Here is a 16,443-nt window from a genome sequence, read left to right as displayed (position 1 = left end):
CTGGACTAAATCATTACGTTATACGTTATACCGTTATACAACGACAGACGACCGACCTTACCTTACCTTTACCACACCGAGTAACAAACTACCTTGTGAAATTATCTTTTACATAGCTATTTCTTGTCACCTACATACCCCTCCAAGAAAGCTGAAACGGATCCGAAGCAGTTGACATCGAATTCGATGACTATATAGAACAAGCCGAACAGGTCATCCGACCCTACACCTACACCCACCCGCGCGTTACCTAGTTCAGCCCAACCCAAGTCGACGGACCCCTTCGTCTCCTTTATCTGATCCTGGCTTTCTCTCCGTACCTCTCCTATCCTCCTTTCAGGCCCTCGTCAGTCCGAGAGCATCTCGCCCTGATTTCGACATCGACATCGACATTCACCTCGAAGTGACTGCTCGCAAACAGCATGTCAACAGCCGAAAACACACCTCTGACTATGACTATGCCCGTGGAAAGAGAGACATCAAGAGAAACTCGCCCGAATACAAGCAGACCCCTCTCAGAGATTTCGGAGAATGAACAGCACCTCAGAGGCATGATCAAGTCGGCTTCTTCCACCAATCCGAACCCCTCTTCGAACAGGTCAAGCGTACACAGCAAATCGAGACCTGTGTCCGAACTCAAAGAAGAAACCTTACTGCCTCCCAGTACCTCACCCAATGACAATACCAAGAGGATGAGCTTGACTAACGCTGGAGGAGTCCAGACGATAACGCTGAACTTGGTCGAATATGCTAAATCTCAATCTCAATCTCAATCTCAACCCCAAATCCAGACAACCACGGCGACATCTACAGCTTCTTCCCCACCCACACTGCAAATACCGCCGACGTCAGAACCGGAGATACAGGTGCAGAACGGCACAGACAAGGTTCCTCCTCCACCTTCTCCGACAACAAAGCCGACACCGCCCTCGTTGCCTAAACGACCAGATTCATTCTCGAATAAGAAGGGGAAGGAGAAAGAGAAGGATAAGGCTAAGGACAAAGACAAGAAAAGTTCACCCAAATTGACAGACAAGGATCTACCGGATACTGGGTGAGCTTCAAGCCCCAATGCGCTACCTTCTGATACCCTGACTTTGCTAACGAAATCGTCCGTCGCATATGAAGCGAGTCATCACGTGCTGGAGTATCCTCTTTCCTATTAGCCAAGCGAGCCTCCCTCCGTCCATCTTCCCTCAGTATATCTTATGCGGAAGTTGCCAAACCCGTGCCATCACCTCCAGCAGCGACGACATCTGCCGTTCCTTCAGCATTCGACTCAGTAGACAGTCTGCGTACCTCCTCGTCATCTACGCCGGATGCAGTCAAACCCACAACAAAGTCGAAGCCTTCGTGGCTGAGACGAGCTAGCGGAACAGCTGCACTGCGTTCCAAATCACGTACTCCACCGCCAAAGGACGATTCCTCTTTACCCACGTCCACCTCCCTTCCGCCAGCACTACCACCTCGCAAAGGCTTAGAGTCCACGTCGGAAGTGCCGACCTCTCAATCGTTACCTGAAGAAGGCATGGCGCCTCCTCCGTTCCCACCTCGAAAGACGTCTTATGCAAGTGCCGCCGCGGGGCCGAGTAGGAGTAGACTAGGTGATGGACAAGGCCGACCTGCATTTTCACCCCCGAATGTCCCTCCTGCTTTGCCTCCTAGGGATAATATGGGGAATATTCGCGGAAGGATTGCAGCGTGGACTGCTGCTGCGGCTCAGTCCAGCGGAGGAGGTTTCTCAAGGTCGGAATCATCCAATTCGATAGCGACGCAATCTACAATCGGACCTTCTCAAAGAGCTCAACGGGTACTGGGACATGCTGGATCTGCTGTTCAGAAAGGATGGGCGGGACTTAGGTCTAGAGGTGTGGGCGGCAGTATCAGCTCAATGTCTTCATTGGGACAGTCGTCTAGGAGAAACGGCGGCGGAAATAGCTTCGAGCCGTCGTCATCCTGGGGATCGGGATTGTCGAATCAAAGGTCTAGTCGGGACAGATCAAGATCAGATAATTACGAATTTGGCCATGGAGCTCCCCAACCCACAGATGGACCATTCTTCGAGCAGGAAAGCATCAGACGGCCTGGACAAGGTATGGGCGGAAAGGTGTTCGGCAGGGACGTCATGGACGCTGGAAAAGATTGGTGCATCGTCGAGGACGACATCGAAGAAGGCCTGGGCGACTACGAGAAGAGGAGAAGAAGGTGTCTTCCAGCCGTAGTCGTGCGATCGGTGGAATACCTCCAGATTTGGGGCCCAAAAGAAGAAGGCATATTTAGAATCAGTGGAAGGAGCAGTCATATCGCGAGGCTTAGAAGGGAATTCGATGCTGGCGCAGATATAGATTTGACTAAATGTCACCCTGGAGACCTGGACCCACATGCCGTGGCAGGACTGTTCAAATCATACCTCAGAGAGTTGCCATCACCCCTGCTTACACATCAACTTACCCCTCAGTTCGACTCGTACGCCAAGGGTAAAGGTAAACCAGTTTCAAATCGCGCTACACTCGACTCATCTTTGGCTGAAGATGGACACCCGGAACGATCGGAAGATCTGAAATCGCTAGTGCAGCAACTACCACAGGCCCACTGGTTTCTGCTGGCTGATATAGTCAAGCTCCTCGACTTAATCCCTCGACATTCCTCCACCAACCGAATGACGCAAAACGCCTTAATGCTTTCATTAGGCCCTTCCTTGAATATACCTGGTGGAATATTGAATGAACTGATAGAAAGGCGAGAAGACCTGTTCTCTGAACCACCCACGCCCTCGGCATCTGAAACAGCCGAAGCGTTGATCGATTTCGGTGATACATCAATCCCACCTGTGACCCCCTTAACAGAGCGATCGAACACTCCAGCTTCATTCACGACACATACAGATGACCTAGCTGCACCACCCTCGGCACCTTATATGGGATCTGCCAAGTCCAAGAAAGCCCCTCGTTTGCCGGCAAAACCGAGTTTGACCCGACTGTTCACTTCTTCAAGTCATACCTCGATCCCAAGGCAGAAGAGCGTCGACACATTGAATAGCATAATCAACACCGAGCCCCCTCGGGTGGAAGTTCCACTTTCACCTGCGTCGCCCTTGCCTTCTTTTGAGCCAACTTCAACCTCAGTCGCTGCTTCCAGCCAAGAGCACACACCCAAAGCTCCTTTGGCACTCCTCGCATCAGCTACAGCGGCCGACGTACCTTTACCCGAGATGCCCGTCCCCTCTTCCTCAGATAAGATGGAGGACATCCATTACGCGAGCGGGACAGTCGACGAGAGGACAAAGCTCTTTTCAGCGGTAACGACGTCGGCAACGGCAACGGCAACGGCAACGGCAACGGCAACGGCAACGGCAACGGCAACGGCAACGGCAACGCCGATAGCTGATAGGTTCCAGGGTACTTCTTCGCCTTTCCCTGCTTTACGTCAACCCCGAAGCTCAAATGGCTCGACTTTGACTCTCAACTCGTCCTCAAGCGATGGCAACCTGGCTAGAACTGCTCAGATGGAGAATTCAGTCAACGTGATCCGAAGAGGTGCACCTGTATTCTTCTCATCGGCAGGCGTGGTCGAACTACATGGGTCCTTTCGGGGTCATGCACGATCCGCGTCTGCTTCTGCAACCAGTGCACTGGGCGGTAATGGCTCCCACTCGACAAGTCAAGCTCAGACTCCAGACCGGGATGCTTGTGATGCAACGGGAGAGGAAAGGCAGAAGAGGGGCAATTCAGAAGAAATTGATATCGATAGGAAAGAAAAGAGATTATCTGCTGGACCAGATAATGTAAATTTGAGATCCAGGGATTTCACCGTGTAACGTGTTTTCTTTCCGTGGATTCACAAAACACACCTCACGACATACAGTGATAGATGGTATGAGAGCATATATTATACATATATTCTTGAGAGAAGCTGAAGCTCGAGAAGCTGACCTGATTATGGTGTATTTCACGTTTGTAAAAAACAGTGTAAAAATGCAAAATGCATGATATAGTGCAATTTCCCTACGCTTATTCGTATATCACAGTATCACAGCTTATTGTAGGCTCATTTAGGCTTCTTTGGCGCTTTCTGAGCTTTCTCGTCGCCGCCGCTTCTGGCTTTTTGTCCGCTGGACTGTCTATCCTTGTCCTTAGCTTTATCATTTTCTCGACCAGAGCTACTTGTTCGTTCTTCCTCCTTGTCCTTCTCTTTCTCTCTTGGAGATGAAGGTAAAATCTTTTTCATGAGTTTGACAGCTCCCTAGAGCATGACGAAGATCATTATAGGTCAGTGTTGGTGCCGGACCGTGTTTTCCCGGTGTCGCAAAATTCAAAAGATTCTAAAAACGCTGGGACAAAAGGTATACTCACGAAGATCGGTTTCTTGTCTTTAGGTTTCCCTCTGGAATCCAGTATGACTTGATTATCGATGATCGAGTACATGACGATACAGAATATCGCTTTGAGCTAGGTATCAGGCAAATCAAGTGAGAGGTCCAGTCTAATCATCAGAATACATTCCATTTGGTATTCTTGATGTGGCGTTAGAAACATCGCTCACCTTGGGCCACCGGACCATCGAGCGAGCTTGATCTCTGAACAAGAGGATTTCGAAGTATTCCAACACGCCCAGAATAGGCCAATAGGACAGCCTGCGAAACCGTTGTCTGATGAGCTGACTCTATTTTTCACCCCGAGCTGATGTTTGCACAAGCGAGGTGAGCTTAGCTTACCACAAGACCCGGTCTTTGGAGGAATATATGGATTTCCAAGAACAATATAGCGGGATAAAGTACGTTGTAGGCCATGGTATTACGAAGTGGAAATACCACGGCACGGTGTACCTGTGACAGCTTCAATCAGTATTGCGGCGGCCGGTTGAAAGGAGTGGACAGCCGAATCGAAGTTGGATACTGGGCGCACGTATGACACGTACCAAAATGCGAGATGGGCGAAAATGAAGATACCGATAGTCAGATGAGGCGGGGAGAAGATGTCGAGGAATTGGTATAAGGGCGGACACCATTCTTTGATCTGTATTTAGATTTACCAGTAAAGGTTCAGCACGTCAGTGAATTAGTGAGAAATTAGGGATGATTAGATACATCCATGTCGTCACGCAAGTGCGAGAACAGGAAGAATGATATTCTAACGAGATCCAGCAAGCAAAGGGCAATCGCCACAAAATAAGCACACACAATATCTCAGTCGTCGACTTACCCATCGATCGACAATTTCTCCAGCTCGCAATTCCTCAGGTCTATTCTCTTCCCTCGCTTTTTCTTGCCTCTTCTTCTCGGCGTCCAGAGCTGCTTTTTCATCTTTCTCAGCTTGCTGCGCTAGGTGGATATGGTATAATGCAGCTTGGCCTGCAGGCGTGAAGTTGGTCAGAGCTGCCGATTCTAGCTCGGTTGGCTTTTTGGACATTTTGCAAATCTGTTTTGTTTCTTTGAACTTCTGAGACCCGAGAGTGGATGAAGAGCCAGCGGATTTGTTGAACAGCCTGACTAAATGACGCAGTGGTCGACGATGCGGAGCGTCAAAGTGTTGTAGCGATTGACACGCGAGATTGATCTCATCCTTTGATCTCTTCCTTTAGCTTTGGAGGCAATATCTAGCACAAAGGTTCCTCCTGGCGACGCAACCAACAGACGCAGCCCATCATCGTCTTGGTTGACGGTGCTCGTCGCCATAGTACTTCATTCGAGCAGTGATGGGGTAAGATCTCCTTTTCAGCTTCATTCGAGACTAGACAGGGCACACTGGACTGTGGATCAAGGTCCCAATATCAGTACAAGAAGCCATTGAGCACTGCGTTAATGCTCTCAGCGAAGATAGTGTCGTATGATTCATACATTCTATAACAAACACTTCGTTCTCTTTGACTGACTCCGTATCGTAATCAGAACCAAATCAAACCAAACCATAATATACAAAATTGTCCGTATCAAATTGAAAAATGCAAATCGCACCAAAGGGTGTATACGTATACGTTGTATCTTTGCGTTTAGAAAGAAAAGGCAAGGAAATGGAGGTCCAGGTCGAAGTGAAAATACAGGTGTGGAACGCCTAAGAATGCCTCAGAGGCGAAGTATCGGGATCGAATTGCTGTAAAAGGTGTTTGAGCTGTACCACATCTTCCGCACGAGGTCCACTGGCTGATATACTAGGTGTCAAGTTGGATCCAGGTCCCGAATTATTCAGATCTTCCATCGCCAGCCAGCTAGTAGTAAAATGAATCAATTCAGATCGAATCAGCTTTGTGATTCACAAATTGTCACAAGCGTGTATCGGACCGAACGTCCGAATAGTGAAAAGCGGGACTTACTGATCAAGTTGAGATCTCAGACTCTTCGCTTTCAGTCTGAAATGCGAATATACAGCTTGTTCATCTAAAAACCGCAATGTCGTATCATCAGCTATTGCCCATCATCCTAGATTTGTTGATCGTTTCAGGCGGGCGATAGAGCAAAAAGAACAAATAAGAGAAAAAAGAAAGAAAAACTCACAAGGGAAGAGTTTTCCATCTTTGCCTGGACCATCTTCACCTTGCAGTTTATCCATTTGCTCAATCAAGAAATCCTTCTCGTCTTGTTCGTCCTCCAGCTGCCTTTTCAATGCCTCAACTTCCATCTCCAACGCTCTGATCTTCTTCCCAGAGATCAAATCTTGGTTGTTCTGATTACCGGCGTGTAAAGGCGTTCCGTTGGTATTGGAATTGATGACTGATTGTCTTTTTGACGGTGTCAAGGGAGTCGAAGCCTCGTTCAATCTTCTCAATTGATCGGACATATCTCCTCTCAAGGCATCGTGGGACTGCTGCAATCCCCTTAAGAGATCTTCCCTTCGCAAATTGCTAGTTGTTGGTGTTGAAGGGGTAGGCACAGCTCGAGAAGACGCAGAAGCTAGAGCTTTCTGAAGTTCATTCACCTGTTTCTGCAGGCTAGCATTGTGCTCCAGGGTATTCGAATGTTCGATCTCCAACCTGGATAGATCCTCACTCGCTTGGCGGTATTTGACCTCCAAGCCTCGATTCGAAGACGCCGAGAGCGAAGCGGTCGAAGCTTGTTTTCGTTGGTCCTGCAGATCTTTCTCCAGAGAATTTATCCTTGATTCCAGCACATGCCTAGCCTTTTTCTCTTCATCCAGTAACTGGGTCAATTCTTTGTCCTCCGGCGAGAGTGACGCACGGGCTGAGCGAGCTTCCTTGGATTTCGACGCTTTCAATTTATCGTACTGTCGGGCTAAGTCTTCCAGATCCGCATTTAACCTGTTTCGATGCGTTTCCAGACTTTTCAACACTGTATTTAATCGATCATTCTCCTTGACTTGCTCGGCGAGCTGTTGATCCGTGAACTTCTTCGCTTTTTCCAACACGTGATAGTGCTCTACAACAGTCTTGTTCTCCCTGCCACGAAGGAAATCGATCTCCTTGTCCCTGGCTTTTATGTCGGCAGCTGCTTTGGCTAGTGCCCGTTCGGCTTGAGCAGAAGTGTTTCGATGTTCGGCAAGTTCGACTTGGTTGTTGTGAACTTCTTGCTCGAAATGATGACGCTTGGTCGATTCCTCTTGCAATTGTCTAATGACGATGTCCAACGACTTCGCCCAGTTGGCCTTCTCACCTTCGATCTCGAGAACAGCATCTTCCAGACCATTGTATTCGTCTTGCAGCGTATGAAGATGTTTTTCGATATCCTACGCCATGAACTCAGCTGAAAACTTCAACGATAGCATTATGACAAAAGCATGACTCACATCTCTAGCTTGGGCAGTACTTTGAAGACGACTCTCGGTCCCACTCAGCTGTTCTCTTACGGCTTCAAGCTCTTTCGCGTCTTTCCTTCTTGATTCGGCGACCTCGTTGATTTTCAGCTGCATTTGAGCTAATTTATCTTCTTTTTCCTTCAGAGCAACCTGAGCAGCTTTAAGATCTCGTTGCGCAGTAGTATGACTATTCTTGAGACCCTCAACATCGACTCGGAGCTTGTTGGCAAGTTGTTGAGCCGCTTCTCGCTGCTCATCTAGCGATTTCTGAAGGACCGAAACTTGATCTCGTAATCTCGACATCTCTTGTTCTCGGGACTTGTCGGCTTCTTGCTTCTTGGAATCTTCAGAGGATTTAGCGGCCATGATCTTTCTCAGGTCGTCCAATTCCTTTTCAAGCTTCTGTCTGCTTAAGATCTCAGATTGCTTCTCTTTATCCTTCGCGAGGATCTCTGCCTTGAGACCGTCGACTTTAATTTGTAAGGCTGTCTTTGCCTGTTCCAGAGCTTCTTGCGCTTGCTGTGATCTGGCTTGTTGAGCTTGAAGATTAGATAACTCTTGTTGTTTGGAGGATAACGCAGACTCATGTCGTTTGATGGTGGACTGCAATTCTTCCAAAGAGTCTTTCGCTCGCCGAAGATCCTCATTCAGAGCAGATACTTGGCTGTTACCGGACTCACTACCAAACATCGCAGGGCATCAGCACAATGTCGTGAAATAGTCTGCATCACGGAGAGAGACTCACGCTTTTCCCTTCTCAAGCTGCAGTCTCTTTTCAAGCTCCAGAGAGTTGGCCTCCGCTCTGTCTTTTGCCCGTTTGAGGGTCTCTTCCTTCTGTTTGACATCCCTCTTTAGCTCCTCGACTTTGTTTGCCAATTCAAGTTTCTCCTTTTCCAATTTCGAGTGGACCGCCGAACGTTCTTTCGAGTCTTTAAGTAAGTCGCTTTCACGTTTCTGCCAATCAGCTCCCTGTTTCTCAAGCATCGACGCTTGCTCTACTAAAGCCTCGAAATCGGATTGAACTTTTGATAATTTCTGTTTGTGAAGGTCCGCCGCCGTCACCGCTTTCTCTCTATCAGCATCGAGAAGATCAATATCGCTTTCTAATTCTTTGATCTTTTCTTCCAATTCCGCTTCTCTGGCCTTGGACCGTTCTAGCATCCTGTCTTTCTCTCTTCCCAATTCTCGTTCGGAGGACAGATCACCTTCGACTTTGACTTTTTCCGCTATCAGGTTGGCTTTCAGTTCTTCTAGCTTCTTCTTCTCAGCTTCGTCCCGTTCAGCTCGTTCTTTGGCCATAGCTAATTCGGCTTGTTTTCGAACCAACTCCTCATCCGTCCTGGTCGCAGCCAAAAGCGGGCGCACTTTCACGTACAGTCCCCACCACGGCCAGTCTTTGAGCTGCAGATAGACTCTAGCGTTTCGTTGAATGGTCCGGACAGCTTGTGCGCGATTGATGAGCTTCAATATCCGTCTTCGGGCTACGTGCATTCTAGCTGCGGCCTGGAACCGTCTAAACAGATCGGTCAGGAGATTATCTCTTCGTTCTTCCAGTTCAGCGAGAACTCCAGCTTTGAAGAAAATCTTCGTCGCACCAATCTTGTAAAACTGTTTGTCTAATTCGAGAGCTTCCGCTATCCGTTCCGCAGCCTTTCGACCGTCCATATACCCTTTAGGTATGACCCCTGGGGTGAGCACCTCATAACGCTGCCTAAACTCGGCAAATGAATGCCTGTTAGGATAGCCCAGTCTCGCTATTCGAATACCTTCTAGCACACCATTGCACCTAAGTTGGTCCAAGACCAGATTGACATTCACCTGTCCTGGCTGTTTATGCGAGTTGGGCACTATACATCGGACGAAATGAGGTTGGGTACTTGACAGCTGTTGCATGAGTTGCCCAAGTTGTTCTTTATGCCTTTGACCCACCGTTCGGAATGCACCACGTTTGACTTTCTTCACTACTCCCACCGCAGCTGTATCTTCCGCATATTCCGAGAAAAGGGATGCTATCGATGGCAATTCGGAAGTTGCTAATAATCTCGCCACGGCTTCGTTTATAGGATCTTTGTTCTTTTCCAACCATCCCGAGGTTCGATACTCCACGTCTCCCGCATAATGCTTGATGACGAATCCGGCACCAAATCTAGTGGCTTTGAATTTGGACGAGCCCGGATGTTTAGGAGAAGCACCTCTTGGAGTTTCCCATAATTGCTGAACTTTTTCTGTGAAAGTGAGATCTGTAGCGCGAGGCATTATACATTCTTCGTCCAGGAGGGCAAGCATACCGATCGGTTGTGTTGATTCGATTAGCTCGATAGTAGGCTGAAGATCTAAGCCGAAGTTGACGTAATCCCATTCGATCCCTTCCCGAGCATACTCCTCTTGCTCGAGGGTGAACATGTGAAAGTTAAAGAACTATCACACACTTAGCAAGGGCAAGACATGTTCTACAATTGGTCAGCTCACCTGTTGTAACTTCTCGTTCGTGAAATTGATCAACAGTTGTTCATAGCTGTTCTCCTCTAAGGCGAATGCAATGTCAGTCGGATCCCTCGATGATTGGTGGATGAGGTGGACATACCAAAAATCTCGAAACCAGCGATATCTAAAACTCCTATCGATAAGCTAATTCAGGAGCGTCAGCTTACAGAATGAAACATTACCAGCGATCGCTTACGCTTTGGCACTAGGTCTATCCAGGGCCGCGTTGATCCTATCAACCATCCATCCGAATGTTTTCTCGTACATGAATTTACATAAAGCCGCCAATTCGTCCTCCGCTTGCTTTTTGGTCCGTGCGTTCGTCACCCATTCGCGCCCAGCTCGAACTTTCGGTTGTAACACTGATTTGGTGAACTCCTTGACTGATATGCCCAGCAGATGACATATCTTGTCCGCTATAGGCTGCATAGCTGGTGGTAAGAAAGCTTGATCCGTTGCTGAACCCGTCAGAAGTAGATTGCCTATGTGAAGTATGACCGCCGGTATTCGGAATAGCTCGAATTGTTCCTCTTCGCTGAATCCTACCACTTTCAATGCTTCCTATTGACGAATATGTGCTCAGCTGTAGCTTCTCCGTTGGCATTCCGACTGGTGACTTACCTTGAGCAGACGCCATTCTGTGTGGTCATTCACTCCGTCAATCTGTAATCTTGTTTTCTTGAGGAATTCATACTTCTCAGGTGCCCCATCGAGCAGCAAGCGATCTATGGCATATTATTACCCACCATACAGACTGTCTCGTCTGATATTGACTCACCTGCCAGTCTCGCTTCTTTCGCCCCTTTCAGCAATTGGTAGAAGACGTGGAAATTCCTTTCACCCTCGGCCCGAGCTGTCACTCTACTCTTCTCGAGAAGATACCAATCTATATTGGCTCCTGCAATAGCGCCTGACGGGGAAAAGAATATCCTGATAAACTTCCCGAATCTACTCGAATTGTTATTCCTCATGGTCTGAGCATTACCAAATGCTTCTAAGATCGGATTCGCTTGCAAGATTTGCTGTTCCAGTAAGCCCAACGAGGGTTCTGTTATTGCTAAACTCGATAAATCAATTTCAGATGCTTCTTTGCCCTTGAAAGAGGATGATCTGGGTAAACCGGTTGATGGAGCGGTTGATATTGACTTAGACCTGGTCAAGGATGACGAGGCTGAAGAGGAGGGATCGGACGAAGATTGAGAGGTCGCTATCGCTGCGAGATATTGGATGACCTTCTTGGTGTTTTCGGTCTTACCAGCTCCTGATTCACCGCTACGGTCTCGAATGTCAGATATCGTTGCACTTAATCTTGCCTGTTGGACTCACGTAATCAATATACTTTGGCTTTCTCGCTCTTCGCCAATCTGTTGCCATGCTCTCTCTGCCACTGCGAATATATGAGGGGCATTCTCCTCCCTTCGTCGTGTACGATATTGCGCTACATGTTTGGACGAGTATATTGGCAGAGATTGATAGGGATTCAGTGATATCAAGAACAGTCTAAACAACATCACGGTTAGTCGCTCATCCTTGTGAATGACGGTGTAGAGGCAGCAGAAAGCACTCACCCGGAATACGTCTAAGAAAGTTCAACGATGATCCTTCCTTTAGTGAGCTGTACCGTTCACTTCGCTGCAGGAGATCCCACTCACGTAAATATTATTGCTCTGATACCTAGTCCTCAGGTTGTTGATCACACTAGCCTCGTTCAAGTGGGTCAAATCCGCTATGTCTTCTACGCCATCGAATTGCGGTGGATTCATCGGACTCAGTTGATATAGAGGTACAGACCGCAATTCATTCGTTGTTGAGATCTGTACCTCTGCTGTCGATTCTGGTGAATTATCATCGCCAATCTGAGAGCGTATCCAGCAGGGCAGGAACCCTTCGATTGGATCTGAGAGCCAGTATCGCCTGTGAGCGGAAGAGGGCGGGGCATCGTAAGGATAGATAGGAGGCCGAGGGGTAGTACGCCGTGTGAGGGATACCAAGCGGTCCATCGCGAACAGATATTATCGATGGCAGGGCAATGAAGCGAGTAAAGGTAATGTGTTAAGGATAATTGTCAGCTGTATCCTGCATGAACCGAAGCAACATATCTGTCAGGACGTTGGAGATCAACATACTTCTTCTCGTTGAACTCGGCTTGTGCCGCTGCCAGTGCACCTTGATCCCGTTCATCCCTATTCACCCTCCGAAGCAATGTCGTAGGGTCCATGTTGCTTGAGCGTCCCTGCGCGTAGACGCTCTAGACTCTGTAGATAATGATAAAAGTATGTCAATACCTTTGGCGGGGGACCTAGCGTCCCACTCTTGTCGAATAACGGTCGTCGGAACGTTTCAGTAGGGCTGATCAGCGAGTGAAGTGTGGGTGAACCGGTTATATAGCGTTGTAGGTTGACAGTCCTGTGGTATGTTCAGCTATGTCCGCTGGAGTGACTGTCGCATGGACCTCATTGAGATTGAGCTGGCATGTAACACGGATTTCGTCGTTGGAATCTTGCCGTCAGTGAGATGTTTGATGGTGATGACGGATCTGAAACAGCACGGACATGCCAAATGATGTATATCTCTGTCTCTGTGTATTTGTTGTTGTTGCTGCTGCTGCTTCGGTGGTTACTTGATTTTACCTCGTGGCTGACTTTCAACGCGTCAATCCATCACCCGCAATTCAATAACAATAGGTTAATTTGATCACGTCACTACACTTTACTTCACTCAGCTCAGCCACATCATTCAAAACTCCGTTCACCGCTGACGTTGTACAACGGCAATATCGTAACACGTGGTCATCACCATCAGTCCCTTTTTGGGTTCTCCACTATGACAAGCGTTTAGCTTCTCGTTAGTGTGAGTGATCCTTCTACTTCTCATCCTTCTTCCTTGCCTCGTCTTGATCTCTTGTCTTGTCAGGAAACCCATTGAATATCAGCCTGCAGCCACAACGAAGTCATCAACCAACGGTTACTATCGCTATCATACACAGCATTAAACCCGGAAATACAGCTAAATCACCAACAGCACACACCATTTTGACGGCATCCGAACTGACGGGCCTAGTCACTCCAAGGGAGATCACCATCATCATTCCAGAGATAGGTCTCCAGTAGATATCAATAATATCAGTATCGAACAAGGCATTCATCAGAAACACCAAAGAAGAAATTACAGTAGTCCTCTCAGAGGCAACAAGATCCAAGCAGCAACACCTTCTCCTCCTCTATTCAGTCCCAACTCCCCTTGTCTTCCCTTACATCCAGACACCATGGCTTCCTCGTCATCGTGAGTAGATTGACAGGGCTTTAACCCAAATGATGAATCAATGTACTGATAGTCTCTTCCATAGCAGTACCGCTGATTGGAAGCAAGGCCTCGTTGCCCCTCCTAAAGATTTACGTCCTCAAACCGAGGTAAGCTAGTTGGACAGCTATATCGTCCACCTTGAGCTGACCATACAACTGGATATCATAGGATGTTACCGCTACCGAAGGATCATCATTCGATGATTTCGGCTTACGTAGAGAACTACTCATGGGTATCTATACTGCCGGTTTCGAAAGACCTTCCCCCATCCAAGAACAAGCTATTCCTATGGCATTAACAGGACGAGATGTCCTTGGTGAGCAGTCTCTCCTCATCCCCGCTTCTCGTGACCTGAAGCTGATCTTTTTCCACTCAGCCCGAGCAAAGAACGGTACAGGAAAGGTGAGTCGACCTTAAGTGTATGCGGACTTGATAGCTGATACCCATTATCAGACCGCATCTTTCATCATTCCAACTCTAAACCGAATCAACACATCACACTCTCACATCCAAGCAGTATTACTCGTCCCAACTCGAGAACTAGCTCTCCAAACATCGCAAGTGTGCAAAACACTGGGAGCCCACATACCGAATCTACAAGTCATGGTCACAACCGGTGGAACAACATTACGAGATGATATCTTGAGGTTACAAGAACCTGTCCACATCTTAGTGGGTACACCGGGTAGAATTTTGGACTTGGGTGGGAAGGGTATAGCGGATCTGAGGAAATGTGGAATATTCGTTATGGACGAAGCCGACAAACTCCTTAGTGAAGAGTTCACACCTGTGATAGAACAACTGTTGAACCTCTGTCCTCAAGAACGACAAGTCATGCTTTTCTCCGCAACTTTCCCTTGGAACGTCAAGGAGTTCTCAGTGAGCTTTCTCTATCGCTACGTTCATCGACGAAAAGCTGACGTTCTGCATAGGATCGTCATATGGTACAACCTTTCGAAGTGAACCTGATGGACGAATTGACCCTTAAAGGTGTCACGCAGTATTATGCATACGTCGAAGAAAGACAGAAAGTACACTGTCTGAACACTCTATTCTCCAAAGTAAGCTATCGCGTCAGTATCCAATTGCGAGGTGCAAACAGCTGACAACGGACCTTTCAGCTCCAAATCAACCAATCTATCATATTCTGTAACTCGACAAACCGAGTGGAATTACTGGCCAAGAAAATAACCGAGCTCGGATATTCATGTTTCTACTCTCATGCCAAAATGCTACAAGCACATAGAAATAGAGTCTTCCACGATTTCAGGAATGGAATGACGAGAAATTTGGTCTGTTCAGGTGAGCAACTATCAGCTTCTTGTCTAAGGGAATGTGAGGCTGACTCGCATGTACGGCATAGATCTCTTGACTCGAGGTATAGATATTCAGGCTGTAAACGTCGTCATCAACTTTGACTTCCCGCGTACAGCCGAGTCATACCTTCATAGAATGTGCGTAAATACCTGTTAATGACGAGAACGAGGCCACAGACAGACTGACTCCATTCCAATAGTGGTCGTTCGGGTCGATTCGGTCATCTTGGTCTTGCTATCTCCCTTCTCACGGTAAGTCTCACCGACATCCGATGAATTGTCTTGAACATCCCGCTAATATAAAACCTGGCTATCCAGCTTGAAGACCGACACAACCTGTACAGGATAGAATCTGAATTAGGAACCGAAATCGCCCCGATCCCAGCAGTCATCGACCCGGTATTATACGTTGCCCCTTCCGTTCCGGATGAACCATCTACCCCTCCTCGAGCAGCTGCACCTAAAGCTCTTCCTCCCCCCAAATCCGCTCAACAACAATCACAACCCCCAAATCAAGCACAACCTCAACGTGCATCACAGCAGGAACAAGCCGCCACTCAACCGCAGGTGGACGGCGTATCATCAAATCAGAACGGTGGACAAGGTAGAGGTGGAAGACCCCCTAATGCTCCGAGAGCACCCAATGCCAATGGTCGAGGCGGACCACCAGGACAAGGACAAAGTAGAGGCGGACCTCCTAATGGAAGAGGTGGTCGAGGTGGCGGACGAGGTGGGAGAGGGGGCGGACCGCAACAAGCTCAAGGACAGAGTCAATCGCAGGGTCAGAGTCAGGGTCAAGGTGCTCCTTGGACTGCACGAGCGTGAGAAAAGTATGGTGCGAAGATGAAGGCGAGGGGCGACGACGAGAGGAATGCGCGTGGAGATCACAGTGGCGAAGGATCGAAGGATATTTTGGGAGAGACATCAGGACGAAGGAAACACATTGCGGAAAAAGAGAAAAGAAGAAACTCCTAAGAAGGAAATATACTTGAATAGGATGAAATCGAGAAAAGAAGCCTAGATTCAACTCTAGGCACGCCTGAGAGGAGAGACGAGAGATAGATGGCATGAAGAGTGGGGGCGAGAGGTGATAGGAGGCTGGGCGGTGGAAGGGGGAGTCCTTTGCGATATATACAGTGTGCACGATATAGCTCTTCAGCCAGTCGAGTCGATATCATGCATCTTATATCGTTAGGGCAATTGCCAGTGCCATTGCTGATTCCAGCTAGGTGTCAAAGAGATCAGTTAGGTAAACACCATCATAACGCACCATCAATGATATTCGAGACGCGCAGCGCGAAGTCTGAGTTCCTTGATCACCTGATCATACATGACTCGACTCGACTCGACTCGATTCGACTTGAAGGGGCAATTTGATGGTCGTGAGGACGGACCCACTCGGGATGATCATTCTCTCTGATCTATTTGAGTCTAGTCTGGTGTCGGTTTAACGAGAGTAAGCATCGTTATTTCTGCCCATGCTCTGTCAGCATGAGGACATGGTGGGGAAGGTAATTTATACATCTATCGCATCTGTCAGGGGTTATTTGGTGGATTAGGATTGGTCGGTTAAAACGTAATCTTTATACCGGATA

At 48.0% G+C, this 16,443-nt stretch overlaps 4 protein-coding genes across 4 annotated transcripts; 2 read left to right on the top strand and 2 right to left on the bottom strand.

Annotated features, from left to right (window-relative positions):
• Positions 1-422: 422 nt before the first annotated feature.
• On the top strand, positions 423-3,817 carry I303_102927 (uncharacterized protein; the record flags this gene model as incomplete). Its single annotated transcript, XM_018406274.1, has 2 exons — positions 423-1,054; positions 1,129-3,817. The coding sequence occupies 2 exons, from the start codon at positions 423-425 to the stop codon at positions 3,815-3,817; spliced, it is 3,321 nt and encodes a 1,106-aa protein (XP_018264768.1).
• A 230-nt stretch (positions 3,818-4,047) lies between these two features.
• Positions 4,048-5,408, bottom strand: I303_102926 (uncharacterized protein; the record flags this gene model as incomplete). The annotated part of the gene is made up of 6 exons (XM_018406273.1): positions 4,048-4,242; positions 4,353-4,448; positions 4,543-4,633; positions 4,715-4,825; positions 4,918-5,015; positions 5,202-5,408. The coding sequence occupies 6 exons, from the start codon at positions 5,406-5,408 to the stop codon at positions 4,048-4,050; spliced, it is 798 nt and encodes a 265-aa protein (XP_018264767.1).
• Positions 5,409-6,050: 642 nt separating this feature from the next.
• I303_102925 (uncharacterized protein) lies at positions 6,051-12,447 on the bottom strand (the record flags this gene model as incomplete). The annotated part of the gene is made up of 14 exons (XM_018406272.2): positions 6,051-6,204; positions 6,310-6,373; positions 6,491-7,676; positions 7,737-8,424; positions 8,491-10,163; positions 10,215-10,270; positions 10,330-10,373; positions 10,426-10,790; positions 10,851-10,954; positions 11,008-11,501; positions 11,556-11,729; positions 11,798-11,808; positions 11,882-12,143; positions 12,356-12,447. The coding sequence occupies 14 exons, from the start codon at positions 12,445-12,447 to the stop codon at positions 6,051-6,053; spliced, it is 5,367 nt and encodes a 1,788-aa protein (XP_018264766.2).
• A 1,047-nt stretch (positions 12,448-13,494) lies between these two features.
• I303_102924 (uncharacterized protein) lies at positions 13,495-15,673 on the top strand (the record flags this gene model as incomplete). The annotated part of the gene is made up of 10 exons (XM_018406271.1): positions 13,495-13,511; positions 13,576-13,639; positions 13,701-13,848; positions 13,909-13,934; positions 13,986-14,411; positions 14,465-14,593; positions 14,654-14,834; positions 14,896-14,986; positions 15,049-15,100; positions 15,167-15,673. The coding sequence occupies 10 exons, from the start codon at positions 13,495-13,497 to the stop codon at positions 15,671-15,673; spliced, it is 1,641 nt and encodes a 546-aa protein (XP_018264765.1).
• Between the last annotated feature and the right edge of the window lie 770 nt (positions 15,674-16,443).

The sequence above is a fragment of the Kwoniella dejecticola genome, chromosome 3, assembly GCF_000512565.2.
Source record: "Kwoniella dejecticola CBS 10117 chromosome 3, complete sequence".
Taxonomy (NCBI): Eukaryota; Fungi; Basidiomycota; class Tremellomycetes; order Tremellales; family Cryptococcaceae; genus Kwoniella; species Kwoniella dejecticola.
Note: the sequence above shows the minus strand (reverse complement) of the source record. Positions and strands in the feature narration are given on the sequence as shown.